Raw genomic sequence first — 17098 nt, forward strand, 5'->3', positions numbered from 1 at the left:
AGGCTGGAATGTGTTTGAAAGCCTGGAGCTTAAATTAACTTTCCATCAAAAATACAGATCAAGACAAATATGATAGAGTTGCTGGAATGTACAGTTTTAACAAGGCATAAAAAGCAATCAAATATGTCCATATACAAGATGACAGTGATGACTGTCTGTATACTTTCTACTCCTCCTTTCAACTGATGCTGTCAACTCAGCCTGCCACATTTAAAGGATGCCCTGAATCCTGTAGGCATTAAGAAGACAATGTAGCTTTGAAAGTCATTTACTCCCTGGAAAATATTGAGATGGCTGTCCACGTTACTTCATGTTATATGTTACTTTAAATAAATTAGTGGTTAATATACATATTGTTAACCTGTATTATATCTACATTCAAACTTTCCTACAACTGTCTGGAGAAGTCCAGTACATCAAAGGGCAAACGTTGCTCCTTTACACTTTTGATAGGTTAACCCAACACTCTTGATATCACATGATGTAACAAAAATATGTTTTGATATTCATTCAAGTGATGTAGGCGTCGCTGGCTAAGGCAGCATTTATTGCCCATCCCTAATTGTTCTCGAGAAGATGGTGACTTCTTCAACCATTGCAGTTTATGTTGTGTAGGTACATCCACAGTGCTGTTAGGGAGGGAGTTCCAGGATTTTGACCCAGTGACAGTGAAGGAATGGTGATATATTTTCAAGTAAGAATGGTATGTGACTTGGCAGGGGTGGGGGGAGGAGTTATTTTCCAGGTAAAGTAAAGTAAAGTTCATTTATTAGTCACAAGTAAGCTTACATTAAAATTGCAATGAAGTCACTGTGAAAATCCCCTAGTCACCACACTCCGGCGCCTGTTTGGGTACACTGAAGTGGTGGTGTTCCTATGTACTTGTTGCCCATGTTCTTCTAGATCATAGCGGGCTTGGAAGTTGCTGTCTAAAGAGCCTTGGTGAGTTCCTGCAGTGCATTTTATAGATGTCACTGTGCATTGGTGGTGGAGGAAGTGAATGTTGCAGATCGGGTGCCAATCAAGCAGGTTGCTTTGTCTGGATGGTGTCAGGCTTCTTGAGTGTTACCATAAGACCCTAAGATGTGAGAGCAGGAGTAAGCCCTTCAGCCCATCTAGTCTGTTCCACCATTCAATGGGATCATAATGGATCTAATATAATCCTCAACTTCACTTTCCTAGCTTACCCACTGTTGGAGTTTCACTCCTTCACACAAGTGGAGAATACTCCATCACACTCCTGACTTGTGGCTTGTTGATGATAGAAACACAGAAACATAGAAAAACTACAGCTCAAAACAGGCCCTTCGGCCCCACAAGTTGTGCCGAACATATCCCTACCTTTTAGGCCTACCTATAACCCTCCATCCTATTAAGTCCCATGTACTCATCCAGGAGTCTCTAGGCGGCACGGTAGCACAGTGGTTAGCACTGCTGCTTCACAGCTCCAGGGTCCCGGGTTCGATTCTCGGCTCGGGTCACTGTCTGTGTGGAGTTTGCACATTCTCCTCGTGTCTGCGTGGGTTTCCTCCGGGTGCTCCGGTTTCCTCCCACAGTCCAAAGATGTGCGGGTTAGGTTGATTGGCCAGGTTAAAAATTGCCCCTTAGAATCCTAAAATGCGTGGGTTAGAGGGATTAGCGGGTAGATATGTGGGGGTAGGGCCTGGGTGGGATTGTGGTCGGTGCAGACTCGATGGGCCGAATGGCCTCCTTCTGCACTGTAGGGTTTCTATGATTTCTATGAAAAGACCCTATTGAGTTTGCCTCCACCACCACTGACGGCAGCCGATTCAACTCGCCCACCACCCTCTGTGTGAAAAACTTCCCCCTAACATTTCCCCTCTACCTACCCCCCAGCACCTTAAACCTGTGTCCTCTCATAGCAGCCATTTCCACCCTGGGAAAAAGCCTCTGAGAGTCCACCCGATCTATGCCTCTCAACATCTTATATACCTCTATTAGGTCTCCTCTCATCCTACGTTTCTCCAAGGAAAAAAGACCGAGCTCCCTCAGCCTATCCTCATGAGGCATGCCACTCAATCCAGGCAACATCCTTGTAAATCTCCTCTGCGCCCTTTCAATCTTTTCCACATCCTTCCTGTAATGAGGCGACCAGAACTGAGCACAGTACTCCAAGTACTGTGTCCATGATGGACACACTTTGGAGAGTGAAGAGGTGAGTTACTCCCTGCGGGATTCCTAGCCTCTGACCTGCTCTTGTACCCAGTCATTATATAGCCAGTCCATTCAGCTTCTGGTCAATGATCACCCCCAGAATGTTGATTGTGGGGGATTCTGAGATGGTAATGCTACTGAATGTCAAGGGGCAACTGTTACATTCTGTCTTTTTGGAGATGGTCATTACTTGTATGTCATGAATATTACTTGTCAGCCCAAGCCTGGATATTGCCCAGGTCTTGCTGCATTTGGACATGAACAACTTTGGTATCTGAGGAGTTGCAAATAGTGCTGAATATTGTGTAGTCACCCGTAAATGCACGAACTTCAGAACTTCTGATGGAACAAAGATCATTGATGAAACAGCTGAAGATGGTTGGGCCGAGGAACTCCTGCAGCAGAATCCTGGAGCTGAGATGATTGACCTCCAACAACCACAGCCATCTTCCTTTGCACTTGGAATGACTCCAACCAGTGGAGAATTTTACCCCTAATTCCCATTGACTCCAGTTTTGACTCCTACTCCTTGATGCCACATTTGATCAAATGCTGCCTTGATGTCAAGGGCAATCATCCACACCTCAACACTGGAGTCCAGCTCCTTTGCCCATGTTTGATCCAAGGCTGATATGAGGTCAGGAGTTAGTGACCCTGGCGGAACCCAAGCTGAGCATCAGTGAGCAGTTTATTGCGAAGCAAGTGCCAGTGATGGCATTGATCCCTTCCATCACTTGACTGATGATCAAGAGTAGACTGATAGGGCAATGCATGGCCTGATTGGATTTGTCCTGCATTATATGTACAATACATACCTGCCGGGTAGATGCCAGTATTGTAGCTGTACTGGAGCAGCTGGCTAGAGGCCTCAAAGTTTTAGGGCACAAGGCTTCAGTACAATTGCCAGAATATAGTTAGGCTCCATGGCCTTTGCATCCAATGCCTTTTCAGCCCTTTCTTAATATCATGTGAAGTGAATCAAATTTACTGTAGTGCTGCACCTCTGAAGGAGGCCGAGATAGATCATCCACTCAACACTTCTGGATTTATAACTTATAGGGGGCGATTTTCCCATCCCACTGCGCTGATTATCTAGCACAGCGGGCCAGGAGAATCATGCAGAGAGTGATTTGTGAGATTCCCGCAAGGGTTTGCGCCCCACTAGTGACTCCCAGTGCCAGATTTCCTGCGCGGCCTGCTCCACGCCGGAATCAGTGGGGCTCACATTTAAATGATAATTTAAATATCATTTAATGCTATTAGCGGGCCTGGATTGAGTTCACCAGACCTGCTAGCCTCTCCCACCCTGCCAGAGTGTTTCACTCCAGCTCCCTACTTTTGGGGAACTAGTGGCCTGACCCTGCTGGAGTGAAGGGAGGCAAACGGGACCCCCCCAGGGGGTTGGGCGGCAGGGCGGTGGTTCCCCTGGGCATGGGCACCCTGGCAGTGCCAGCCTGGGCCCCCGGCACTGACCAAGGGGCAAAGTGCCCATGCCCAGGGGGAACCATGGCACCACCCACTGGGCATAGGACAATGTCAAGGGGGCAGGGCATATTGGGGGTGGGGCCTGATGGGGCTGGCTTAGGGAGTGATCGGTGGGGGTGGCGGGTCCCACTGCCACTCTGCATTGGGATTGATGGGGACAGGAGTGAGGCCAGCCCAGGGGTTCCTTCCGGGCTGGCCAGCGATCAAGCTGGCCAGCAAACATGAGGCTGACAGTTTGGGGCCACTGCGCATGCACAGAGGCCGGCTGGTTTCAGCCTCCCAGGTAGGAATAGGCCATGCCCCCTGAAATCTAATGATATTCACACTGGTGGCTTCTGCATTGCGCAGAGTGTGGGAATTTCTAATGTGAACTCCCGCTGAAAAAACGAGCGTGAATTACTCCAATTTTCCCGCAAGTTCAACACATACAATTTTTTTGGGAGAATTCCGCCCATAATCTTTATCATATTCTGGATCATCAGATAATTAATCATAAGATCGGTGCTCAAAAGAGAGGCTTAAACTGTTTAAATGTTAAATTTAATTTTGGGTATCAATTATTTTTAGTAAATATTGGTAATACACTTGATTACAATAGGATTTGTTGGCTTTGCACTATTGTTTTAACATGTTTAATTTAGAGTAGAATGGAGAGATGCATTTTTCCATCTTTGTTCCTGATAAAGTGTGTACATTAACATAGGAAGGTCAATAATATCCTTTCCTTCACTATTCTTCACCAATTATGGGGTGACCGCCTCTAATGCGCAGTATAAGACATTTCCTCCTCATTTATGATGCACAGTATCTCTGGGGCGATCCGTGATTATCCTGGACACATTGTCCTCCCCAAAACTCCACAACAATCGTCGATCTATATGGTCATGCTTAATAAAGATGTAATAATAGCTTCAAACAAGTTCAGGTCACTCACTTCACAACTCGCATGCTTCTTGCTGGAATAACCCACCTAAGTTATCTCAAAACAACATAGCCATGTACTTATTACCACGCTGGTATTGTAGAGTGAGGTTGAAATTCTCCCATCCTGCTCGCTGTTGGAAACGTAGCGGGCAAGACAGAAAATTCGGTGAAAATTCGGTGAAAATCCCACCCTATGTCTCAACAATAAACTGCTGTCCTTGCTTCTATACCTACTCTTAGCAAAAGCTTACAGACACTGCTTTCCTCAGTCAACTCCCCACAGCCAAGATCCGTGATTAATTTTATTGGATTCAGTTAAACACTTAGTGAAGTGACTGACACTCATTCAAGACATAAAAGTGATAGAAGGCTGTTGCAATGCAATATATACTTCTACAGAAGGACTGCTTATTTTTTTATTGGCTAAATAGTTAAATGGATAGAAAGGGAAGGCAATAGAATTAAAAAGGTGGACTCAAGAAATAATCACACGTAAATGGAAGTGAACAGCTAACTAATAAAGGTGAAATCAAAGCATTCTGTACTTATTAATGACTGCATTGTTTCAGGTATGGCGTTGGAGGAATCAAATGTAAGTAATTATATTAAAATATGCAAATTAGGTACTTTGAGAAATGTAATAGTTCAAGCACATTAAAAAAGACATTTTTGCTCCTTGTGCAATTAAAGTACCTGCCAATAATACACCAATTCTCAATTCTGCACTGAATAATTCATTATAGGTTACTCGGTACACCTCACCTGATTCTTCACATCTAGTTTAAGGCACGGCCGACCACCATTATAAGACTTCTCCCGCAGCCACTTGGATCTGGTCTGCATCCCACTCCCACAGGATTTGCTGCATTCTGACCAGTTTGACCAGTCACTTAGCTTGCAGTCAGATGGACAAGGCAAACTGCAAGTCTCTTCAATGTACCCTAATGTGAATGATTAGAAGAAAAATATAATTTAGTGATTTAATACTTTGCGGCGAGATATTCTTTGACACATTCACTTCACGTGTGTCTGGTTTTCATATGGAAACATGAATTTTCTGAGCTGTTACAGATGATTAGTGTTATTCAAAATTATAATTACACAACACATTAATTTGTTTTGCAAGTGATTTGGATATAGTCATATGAATTGGGCCAGGGCATAAGCAATGTACACCTATATCGATACTGAACACTAAATAAGCTACTCATTTGACAGGTCACAAATAGAATATAACATTAAGAAGTTAGATTGAAAAATCAGCTCATAATTTTTAATTTTTCTGAGCATTTTTTGATATTAGGCTTGTTGATGAAATAGACATTGAAAACAACCTAAGGATGATAGATCAGGGGGTTAAATTATGAGGATTATTTGCATAAGATTAGGTTTGTATATAGAAGATTACTGCTGGGATTTGTGCAGCACACATGGAGCAGTTGAACTAGGAGCACTCCTCGTCACAATGGATGTCTCGGCACTCTACACCAGCATCCCCCACTTCGATGGCATTGCTGCAACTGCCTCAGTGCTCAACGCCGACAACTGCCAGTTTCCAGATGCAATTTTACAACTCATCCGCTTCATCCTGGACCACAATGTCTTCACCTTCAACAACCAGTTCTTCATCCAGACACACGGAACAGCCATGGGGACCAAATTCGCACCTCAATATGCCAACATCTTCATGCACAGGTTCGAACAAGACCTCTTCACTGCACGGGATCTTCAACCAATGCTATACACTAGATACATCAATAACATTTTCTTCCTTTGGACTCATGGTGAACAATCACTGAAACAACTATATGATGGCATCAACAAGTTCCATCAGACTCACCATGGACTACTCTCCGGAATCGGTTGCATTCTTGGACACACGCATCTCCATTAAGGACGGTCACCTCAGCACTTCACTGTACTGCAAGCTGACGGATAACCTCACGATGCTCCACTTCTCCAGCTTCCACCCTAAACACGTTAAAGAAGCCATCCCCTACGGACAAGCCCTCCGTATACACAGGATCTGCTCAGATGAGGAGGATCGCAACTGACACCTCCAGACACTGAAAGATGCCCTCATAAGAACAGGATATGGCGCTCGACTCATCGATCGACAGTTCTGATGCGCCACAGCGAAAAACCTCCTCAGAAAACAAACATGGGACACGGTGGACAGAGTACCCTTTGTCGTCCAGTATTTCCCCGGAGCGGAGAAGCTACGACATCTTCTCTGGAGCCTTCAACATGTCATTGATGAAGACGAACATCTCGCCAAGGCCATCCCCACACCCCCACTTCTTGCCTTCAAACAACCGCACAACCTCAAACAGACCATTGTCCGCAGCAAACTACCCAGCCTTCAGGAGAACAGTGACCATGACACCACACAACCCTGCCACAGCAACCTCTGCAAGACGTGCCGGATTATCGACACGAAGGCCATCATCTCACGTGAGAACACCATCCACCAGGTACACGGTACATACTCTTGCAACTTGGCCAACGTTGTCTACCTGATACGCTGCAGGAAAGGATGTCCCGAGGCATGGTACATTGGGGAAACCATGCAGACACTACGACAACGGATGAATGAACACTGCTCGACAATCACCAGGCAAGAGTGTTCTCTTATGGGGAACATTTCAGCAGTCACAGGCATTCGGCCTCTGATCTACAGGTAAGCGTTCTCCAAGCCGGCCTTCACGACACACGACAATGCAGAGTCGCTGAGCAGAGACTGATAGCCAAGTTCCGCACACATGAGGACGGCCTCAACCGGGATCTTGGGTTCATGTCACACTATCTGTAACCCCCACGACTTGTCTGGACTTGCAAAATCTCACTAACTGTCCTGTCTGGAGACAATACACATCTCTTTAACCTGTGCTTAACGCTCTCTCCACTCACATTGTCTGTACCTTTAAGACTTGATTACCTGTAAAGACTCGCATTCCAATCATTATTTTGTAAATTGAGTTTGTGTCTTTATATGCCCTGTTTATGAATAGAACTCCCACTCACCTGACGAAGGGGCAGCGCTCCGAAAGCTAGTGAATTTTGCTACCAAATAAACCTGTTGGACTTTAACTTGGTGTTGTGAGACTTCTTACTGTGTTTACCCCAGTCTAACGCCGGAATGTCCACATTATCTAATCGTAGCCAGCGAATCACCTTAAATGGCTTTTTCCATTCCGACGCAGTTTCCTCCAGTCTTCCCACAAGGATCTAACCTTGGACCCCTCCTATTTCCCATTTGCATGCTACCTGTTGGCGACATTATCCCAAACCACAACAACCGTTACCAGATGTACTTTGATGACTCTTAGCTCCACCTCACCATATTTCCCTTAACCCCTCCACTGTTTCTAAATTGTGATACTGCTTATCCAACGTATGGAATGAGCAGAAATTTCCTCCAATTAAATGCTAGAAAGATTGAAGCAATTGACTTCAGACCCTGCCACAAATTCTATTCCCATGCCATTGGTTCCTCTCCCTAGCAAGCCTGAGACTGAACCTGATTGCTCACACCCTCGATGTCATATTTGTCCCCAAGATGAGCTTTCAACTACCTCCCAATGCCACAACTAAGACAACACATTCCCACCTCTTTATTCCTTCCTCAGCTCTCCTACCTCATTCATGCCTTTGTTACCTCCAGCCTTACACTGCACTCTTGGCTGGCCTCCCACATTCTATTGTCTATAGACTTGATGTCATCCAAAACCCTGCTGCCCTTTTCCTAACTGAACAAATACCATTCACCTCACCCCTGTGCTCACCAGCCTACGCTGATTGCCAGGTAAACAATGCCTCATTCTTGTTTTAAATCACCCAGTGGCCTCACCCCTCTCTAACTCAAGAATCTCTCCAGCCCCACAAACCCATGAGATGTTTGCAATCTTCTAATTCTGGTCTATTGAAAATCTTTCATTGTAAGCATCATCACTGGCTGTGCCTTCAGCTGCCTAGGCCCTAAGTTCTAGAAATCCCTCCCTAAATCTCTCCACTGCTCTTTCCTCCTTTAAGAGGTTCCTTAAAGATTTGGTCATCTGACCTAATATCTCATGATGTGACTTGGCATTGGGTTTCTATGACATGAAAACCAACCCTATGGGGGCGAACTTACCAAAAGAATTCTAAGTGCCGAATGAGCATGAAAACGGGAGAGATTTCCGCCTTTTTTTTCAGCGACTTACAAATGGAATCTTACCTTTGTCAAAGAAATCAAGCCAAACTTGGTTTCCATCAGCAGAGGTAGTGGGCGGGGCCAAATCACTCAAAAGCTGGCAGATAGCAGCAGAATGTGCCATTGCGCATGTGTAGGCCTCTATGCTCTGTGAGCACAGAGATCTGGCAGTGCCTCCCCCAGCTATAAACTTCACTACATTTGCACTCTCTCCTTTCCTTCTCTATGTACGGTATACTTTGTGTGTATCGCACGCAAGAAACAATACTTCTCACTGTATACTAATACGTGTAACAATAATAAATCAAATCAAAATGTAGCCAGCCTTTATGGCCGATCACCCTCCTCACTACCGTGGGGCTCCGCATATGATTGCCCCCCCCCACCCGGACTGATCGCCAAGCTCCAGCCCGGACCAATCATGGCCAAAACTCCACTTCCCTCTACCCAGACCAATTTTTGGGAGCAAGGCTGATTTCGCCAGATATCCGGTGCCGGTAAGATCGCGAGAGGTGAGAAATCGGGCATGAACCCTCTTTCTCAGCACTCTTGCGATCTTAATGGCTCATGCTGCCCATTAGCTGGCAAGACAAGAGAGTAAGATCATCCCCTATATATTCAAATCTTTATCCTGACTGCCATATTTTTAAAATTGGACTTTTTTAACAAAGAGAACTTAGATGGCTGCTACAAGTGACCTGATCACAGGGTTGACTCTCTGAGAGCTATCCCCAGCAGAGTCAAAAACAACATAATTATTATTTCACACTTCATTGTACAAACCCCGAGTGATCAACAAAAGCAGAGGAAGTGCAGGAAATCTGTTTCCCTCTTCTTGAACTATCAAAAAAGACAAAGATCAAAACTTGTGACTGGAAGAGATGTTAATAACCAAATCACCTCTCCCTGAAGGAGGAACAATGGAATTCTGGCCAGAAACACATAAATTAATTGTTAAGCTGCAATTAACCGGAATAAGCCGTTGTCAGATGACTCAAGTCTCTGGCATTTTGGACAGTTTTAACATTGTAGCTTTGGGCCTCACAGTCAGACTTCCATTTTAACATCAACTGGACAGAACTCCAGTTACCACCTCTGAACCCCATGAAGTCTGCTTGATTTTTAAAGTCTCTGATCGACACCTGCCAAGCAGTCTAAACCTTGAAAGCCCATCATGCTGCAGCAGCGTTCATTTCAAGGATTTTCATATTGTTTAATCAATCAGAAACTCATTAACTGAGCCCCATCAAGAAGGAATCATACCCTCAACTCTGATTTTGAATTTTGGAACTCACATGAACTAATATTTCTTTTTTGTAGTCTTTTTACTGTAACACCCCTTTCCACTATCCCCGTTTTACTGCACTTGTGTATGTGTGCATGGAATGGGAAGTGGTGAACTCTCCTTTCTTCCAGGTTTTGAATGTGTAAGATAAACTAACCCTCTGAGTTAATCCTAAATTGAGTTTGCTGTGGGATTATTAGTAAAATTGGATCACAAAAACCAAGGGATTGGAAAACACACCATCTCGTATTCTTTTAAAAACAAATTCAAAAAACCTTCTCCTTACAGACACCAGGTGGTGAGGGGAAATCAGGGCAGGCCTGCCTGTCTTTCTCCTGTCTGTTCCTGCCTCAACCAGAGAAAGTGGCTGAGGCACTAGCGACATTTAAAAAGCATTTGGATAAGTGCATGGCTGGAAAAGGATTAGAGGGACATGGGTCAAATGCAGGTAATTGGGACAAGCTGGGAGGGCGACATGGTCAGCATGGACCAGTTGGGCCGAAGGGCCTGCTTCTGTGCTGTATTGCTCTATGACAGTAACATTATGTTATATTTTGTTTCATAAAGCCTGAGTGAAGTGCCTTGGGATGTCTTATTAAAGTTAAAGGCATTACATCAATACACGTTCTTGTTGTTTTGTTGTTGATGGTGCTCCTGTGGCAGGAGTGCTGGTGAGAGATTTATTTATTTATTTAGTTAGTGTGGGGTTTTTTTGCCTTTATTTTTCGAGTAGTATTTTTCTTTTCTTTAATTTTAAACTGAAAACCGGAAGTGGGCCGCTAAGGAGTCTGGGAAGGGTTTTTTAAGCACGCGAAGTATGAAAGGTAGGCTGCAGTATACAGCGGGCAGCGTCGGGAGCGGGCAGCGTAGTGAGTGGGAAGCAGAGTGTGAGCTATCAGGGCTTTGGCTCACAGGGCTTCGGGGGACAGGGCGAGCAGGGGTGAGTTTTTATTCTTATTTACTTTTCTCTGTGTACCTTGGTAAAAAGGGTCAAATGAGTGTGAAGCCAGTGTGTTGTTCCCAGTGTAGGATGTGGGAGGTCCTGGAGGCACCTGGCCTCCCGAGCATCCACATCTGTGAGGGGTGTGTCGAGCTGCGGTTCCTGAGGGACCGTGTTAAGGAGCTGGAACTGCAGCTCGAGGATCTTGTTAAGGGAAAATGAGGAGGTGATAGACAAGAGCTATCATCAGGAGGTCACACCAGGGCCACGGGTGGAGGCCAAGTGGGTGACGGCCAGGAAGGGTAAAGCTCGGGTGATTGAGAGCACCCCGGTGGATGTGCCCCTACACAACAAGTACTCCTGCCTGAGTACTGCTGGGGGGGACAGCCTGCCTGGGGGAAGCAGCAGTGGCCGTGTCTTCAGAGTGGAGTCCGGCCCTGTAACTCAGAGGGCTAAGGAAAAGAGGAGGAAGGCAGTGTTAATCGGGGACTCGACAGTAAGGGGGTCGGACAGGCGTTTTTGCGGAGGCAGGCGGGAGTCTCGGATGGTGGTCTGCCTCCCTGGGGCCGGGATCCAGGATGTCGCTGGTCGACTCCCAGAAATCCTGAGGGGGGAGGGAGAGGAGCCAGAGGTGGCGGTACATATTGGTACCACTGATGTGGGAAGGAAGGGGGAAGGAGTCATGAAAAGAGAGTATAGGGAATTAGGGAGACAGTTGAGAAGGAGGAAAGCAAAGGTAGTAATCTCAGGATTGCTGCCTGTGCCACGTGAAGGTGAAGGCAGGAATGGAGTGAGGTGGAGGATGAATGTGTGGCTGAGGGACTGGTGCAGGGGGCAGGGATCCAGGTTCCTGGACCATTGGGACCTCTTTAGGGGCAGGTGTGACCTGTACACAAAAAACGGGTGGCACTTGAATCCCAGGGGGATGCCTGGAAGTGTGATGTGGTGGCCATTACGGAGACTTGGATGTCTCAGGGACATACTCCAGGTGCCGGGATTCAGATGTTTCAGGAAGGACAGGTAGGGAGGCAAGAGAGGGGGTGGAGTGGCACTGCTGATCAGGGATAGTGTCACAGCTGTAGAGAAGGTGTATGCTATGGAGGGATTGTCTACAGAGTCTCTGTGGGTGGAAGTTCGGAGTGGGAAGGGGTCGATCACTTTGCTGGGAGTTTTCTATAGGCCGCCCAATAGTAACAGGGAGGTGGAGGAGCAGATAGGGAAACAAATCCTGGAGAGTTGCAATAATAGCAGAGTTGTTGTGATGGGAGACTTTAATTTCCCAAACATAGATTGGAATATCCCGAGGGTAAGGGGATTGGATGGGGAGGAGTTCGTTAGGTGTGTTCAGGAGGGTTTCCTGACACAGCATGTGGACAAGCCTACAAGAGGAGAGGCTGTACTTGATCTGATACTGATCAATGAACCTGGACAGGTGTCAGATCTTTCAGTGGAAGAGCATCTTGGGGATAGCGATCATAACTCTATCTCCTTTATGCTTGCATTGGAAAAAGAGAGGATCAGGCAAGCTAGGAAAGCGTTTATATGGAGTAAGGGGAAATATGAAGACATAAGGCAGCAAATCAGAGGTGTAAATTGGAAGGAGGTATTCTCGGGGAAATGTACTGAAGAGAGGTGGCAGTTTTTCAAGGAATGTCTCTCTAGAGTTCTACAGGACAACGTTCTGAGCAGACAGGGAGGAGTTGGTAGGTTAAAGGAACCGTGGTGCACGAAAGCTGTGTGGGACCTAGTCGAGAAGAAAAGGAAAGCGTACAAAAGGTTCAGAGAGCTTGGCGAAGATAGGGATCTAGATGAGTATACGGCTTGTAGGAAGGGACTAAAGAAGGAAATTAGGAGAGCCAGAAGGGGGTCACGAGAAGGCCTTGGCAGGTAGGATTAAGGAAAACCCTAAGGCATTCTATAAATATGTGAAGAGTAAAAGGATGAGACATGAAGGAATAGGGCCTATAAAAGGTGAAGGCAGGAAAATCTGGATGGAACCAGTAGAAATGGCAGAGGTGCTTAATGAGTATTTTGCCTCGGTTTTCACAGAGGAGAAGGACCTGGGTGGATGTACTGCGGGCTTGCGGTGGACTGAAAAGATTGAGTATGTGGAATTTAACAAAGAGGTTGTGCTGGAATCTTTGAATGGCATCAAGATAGATAAGTCGCCAGGTCCGGATGGGATGTACCCCAGGTTACTGTGGGAGGCGAGGGAAGAGATTGCAGAGCCTCTGGCGATGATCTTTGCGTCGTCGATGGAGACGGGAGAGGTGCTGGAGGATAGGAGGATTGCAGATGTGGTTCCTATTTTCAAGAAGGGGAATAGGGATAGCCCAGGAAATTACTGATCGGTGAGTCTAACCTCAGTGGTTGGTAAACTGATGGAGAAGATCCTGAGGGACAAGATTTATGAGCATTGAGAGAGGTTTAGTATGCTCAAGAATACTCAGCATGACTTTGTCAAAGGCAGATCGTGCCTTACAAGCCTGGTGGAGTTCTTCAAAAATGTGACTAAACACATTGACAAAGGGAAAGCGGTAGATGTGATTTATATGGATTTTAGCAAGGCGTTCGATAAGGTCCCCCATGAGAGGCTTCTCGAAAAAGTGAAAGGGCATGGGATCCAAGGGGCTGCTGCCCGGTGGATCCAGAACTGGCTTGCCCAAAGGAGGCAGAGAGTGGGTATAGTTGGGTCTTTTTCTAAATGGAGGTCGGTCACCAGTGGTCTGCCCCAGGGATCTGCTCTGGGACCCTTGCTGTTTGTCATTTTCATAAATGACCTGGATGAGGAAGTGGAGGGATGGGTTGGTAAGTTTGCCGATGACACGAAGGTTGGTAGGGTTGTGGATAGTCTGGAGGGATGTCAGAAGTTACAGAGGGACATAGATAGGATGCAAGACTGGGCGGAGAAGTGGCAGATGGACTTCAACCCAGATAAATGCGTAGTGGTCCATTTTGGTAGGTCAAATGGGATGAAGGAGTACAATATAAAGGGAAAGACTCTTAGCAGTGTAGAGGATCAGAAGGACCTTGGGGTCCGGGTCCATAGGACTCTAAAATCGGCCCCACAGGTGGAGGAGGTGGTTAAGAAGGCGTATGGTGGGCTGGCCTTTATCAATCGAGGGATTGAGTTTCGGAGTCTGGAGATAATGATGCAGCTATATAAGACCCTCGTCAGACCCCACTTGGAGTACTGTGCTCAGTTCTGGTCGCCTCATTACAGGAAGGATGTGGAAAAGATTGAAAGGGTACAGAGGAGATTTACAAGGATGTTGCCTGGATTGAGTGGCATGCCTTATGAGGATAGGTTGAGGGAGCTCGGTCTTTTCTCCTTGGAGAGACGTTGGATGAGAGGTGTATAAGATGTTGAGAGGCATAGATCGGGTGGACTCTCAGAGGCTTTTTCCCATGGTGGAAATGGCTGCTACGAGAGGACACAGGTTTAAGGTGCTGGGGGGTAGGTACAGGGGAGATGTTAGGGGGAATTGTTTCACACAGAGGGTGGTGGGCGAGTGGAATCGGCTGCTGTCAGTGGTGGTGGAGGCAAACTCAATAGTACATGGGACTTAATAGGATGGAGGGTTATAGGTAGGCCTAAAAGGTAGGGATATGTTCGGCTCAACTTGTGGGGCTGAAGGGCCTGTTTTGTGCTGTAGTTTTTCTATGTTTCTATTAATGACATCATCTGTCATTATTGATAATTAGGAGGAAGTTAATAAGGTAGTGATTAGCTGTGTTACATTTATCCCTTATTTTTATAGATAGGCTACACCTGGCAACATTCCATATTATTGTATTGATGCAAGACATAGCTGTACATAACATGATAGCTCGCTTTACTGTGATGCACTTTTACTGCTCTTACCAACAAATATGTATTTTTTACAAAGACGCATATGGAGTTAAAACATCATTGTGACACAGAAGGGAGTCATTTGGCCCATCCAGTTCTCCGCAGAGCTCGCCCATCAGTCCCACTCTAACCCGTAGCTTGGCAAAGTTATTTCCCTCAAGCGTCCAGCCAATTTCCTTCGGAAATATACTTACAAGACTTGAGTGTAATTTTGTTAAAATATTATGACAACTCAGACAATATTTAGAAATTAAGGTACCTATCTGTAAGTAGCTCACATTCACATACATCACATTATTCCACATCTTGATTTTGGCTCTAAATTTTGAAAGAGAAAGCTTTCTGCAAACTGGGTTCAAGTCCATACTTTGGGCAGGACTCTCTGGCTACATATTTCACGACGGCAGGAGGCCATGTGCCATTCATTGGCTGCAGGATCCTCTGGTCCCGCCACTGTCAATAAGATTTCCCATTTTACCCACCTCGCGCTCCCGGGAAACCCGAGGAGGAGACCAGAGAACCTCGCTGCCAGCAAAGTGTCGGAGAATCCTGCCCTTCATCTGTTTTTATAAGGTGATTATAAATGAGGAAGATGACCTGTAATGTTTTACAGAATTAAGTCCTCACAATCATACCATTAATATGAGATGATATTGGAACCCAAAATAATCATTCTCATTCCTGTATTACACCAAAAGCCTTTCAAGATACTTTAGCTCTATGATGTTAAGAAACCTATGATATTAACCATAAAATTACCAACTTTGTAATGTATTCAAAATCATTATACACGGAATGACAAGTTACCCTGAAATCACTTAGGTTTCTGCCAAAATTGATTAACAAGCATAACACAGTTACAAAACACAAAATTGGATACACATCAGCATATTACTAACTTTGGTTTTGGTATAATTAAGATTTGTGTGCAATAGCAGTCATATTAAATTCTGGATTCTGCTGCCCACATCTTAACCCTCTTTAATTCCTGTTCAGCCATCACCAGCGTTCAGTGACACACATTGATTTCTATTCGACAACATCTCAAACTTAGATTTTAAAATTCCTCCCTGACCTTCTTCCTTCTCCATCTCGTTAACCTCCTCCAGTCCTACAACCCTTCTAGATTTCCGTGCTCTTCCAATGATGACCTTTCCTGCAGTTCCAATTTCCATCAAACCATCACTGAACACTGGGCCTTGAGCTGTCGAGACCCTAAGCTCTGAAATTTTCTTCCTAAGCCTTTCCACCTGACCACTGTTCTTTCCTCCCTTAAAACATTCCTTAAAATTCTCTTCAACAAGGCTTTTGTCACCGGTCCTACTATCTCTTTGGATGGTTTGGTGTCCAATTTTATCTCGTAATGTTCCTGTGAAGCACCTTGTGACTTTTTTATTGTGCTAAAGAGTTCTCCGGTTGTTCATGCCAGCGGGATTCTCCAGTTCCACTGGCAGCGCTTCCCCGTCGGTGGGTTTCCCACCATTGTGGGGTGACATTAAATGGGAATTCCCATTGACAGTGATGGGACCAGAGAATCCCGCCGCTAGCAAACCTTGCGCCATCTCCCACCGGCAGGAAACCCGCGGCTGGGAGGCTGGAGAATCTCGCCCATTATCTATCTGCACGTTATTGTAGATGCACTTATATTTTGACATCAACTGTGTTAACATATTGGAGACCATTGCTCAAAACCTTTTAATGAGTTGCAAAAATAGTCAATATAGCAGAGTAGCAACAGTGCACAGTTTCTGGTGAAGGAATTGGATTTTACCTTTACTTCAGGGTTTAAACCATTCAGGACACATTTAGACAGAGCTATGAAACCATCTTCAAAAAAGAAAACTGCAAGCTATGGCAAAACCAATTAAAAAACATTCTCATCATTTGGATCTTAGAGCTGTTGGAACTTTTTTTTCAATCGTTTTAATGATAACCGGGAGTTGAGTCAGTTCCCGCTGAACATTGAATCAGTTGAATATCCTTGAACTTGGAACATATTCTATGATCTCCTGATCAAAGCTTGAACAGTTTGCGAAGAATGAATGTACAATTGCTACTTGAAGGTATGCGCTTCCTCAAAATTTGTATTTCTGAAGTTCTTAATTGCCAATCAGTTTTAATTGTTCTTGCATAATTTGTGAAATGTAACACATTTATATATTATACATCACTATATATAAAATAAATATACATATATAAAGTGTATACATTGTATTGTCATCCAATATTAGGGACACGGGAATT

At 45.2% G+C, this 17098-nt stretch overlaps 1 protein-coding gene across 1 annotated transcript in view; it reads right to left on the minus strand.

Annotated features, from left to right (window-relative positions):
- The window catches only part of thsd7ba (thrombospondin, type I, domain containing 7Ba), a 624788-nt gene that overhangs the window by 239889 nt on the left and 367801 nt on the right, over positions 1–17098 (minus strand). The window contains 1 exon segment of the mRNA XM_078229305.1: positions 5347–5525. Within this exon segment, the coding sequence (XP_078085431.1) occupies positions 5347–5525 (179 nt within the window).

This window comes from Mustelus asterias, chromosome 14, assembly GCF_964213995.1.
Source record: "Mustelus asterias chromosome 14, sMusAst1.hap1.1, whole genome shotgun sequence".
Taxonomy (NCBI): domain Eukaryota; kingdom Metazoa; phylum Chordata; class Chondrichthyes; order Carcharhiniformes; family Triakidae; genus Mustelus; species Mustelus asterias.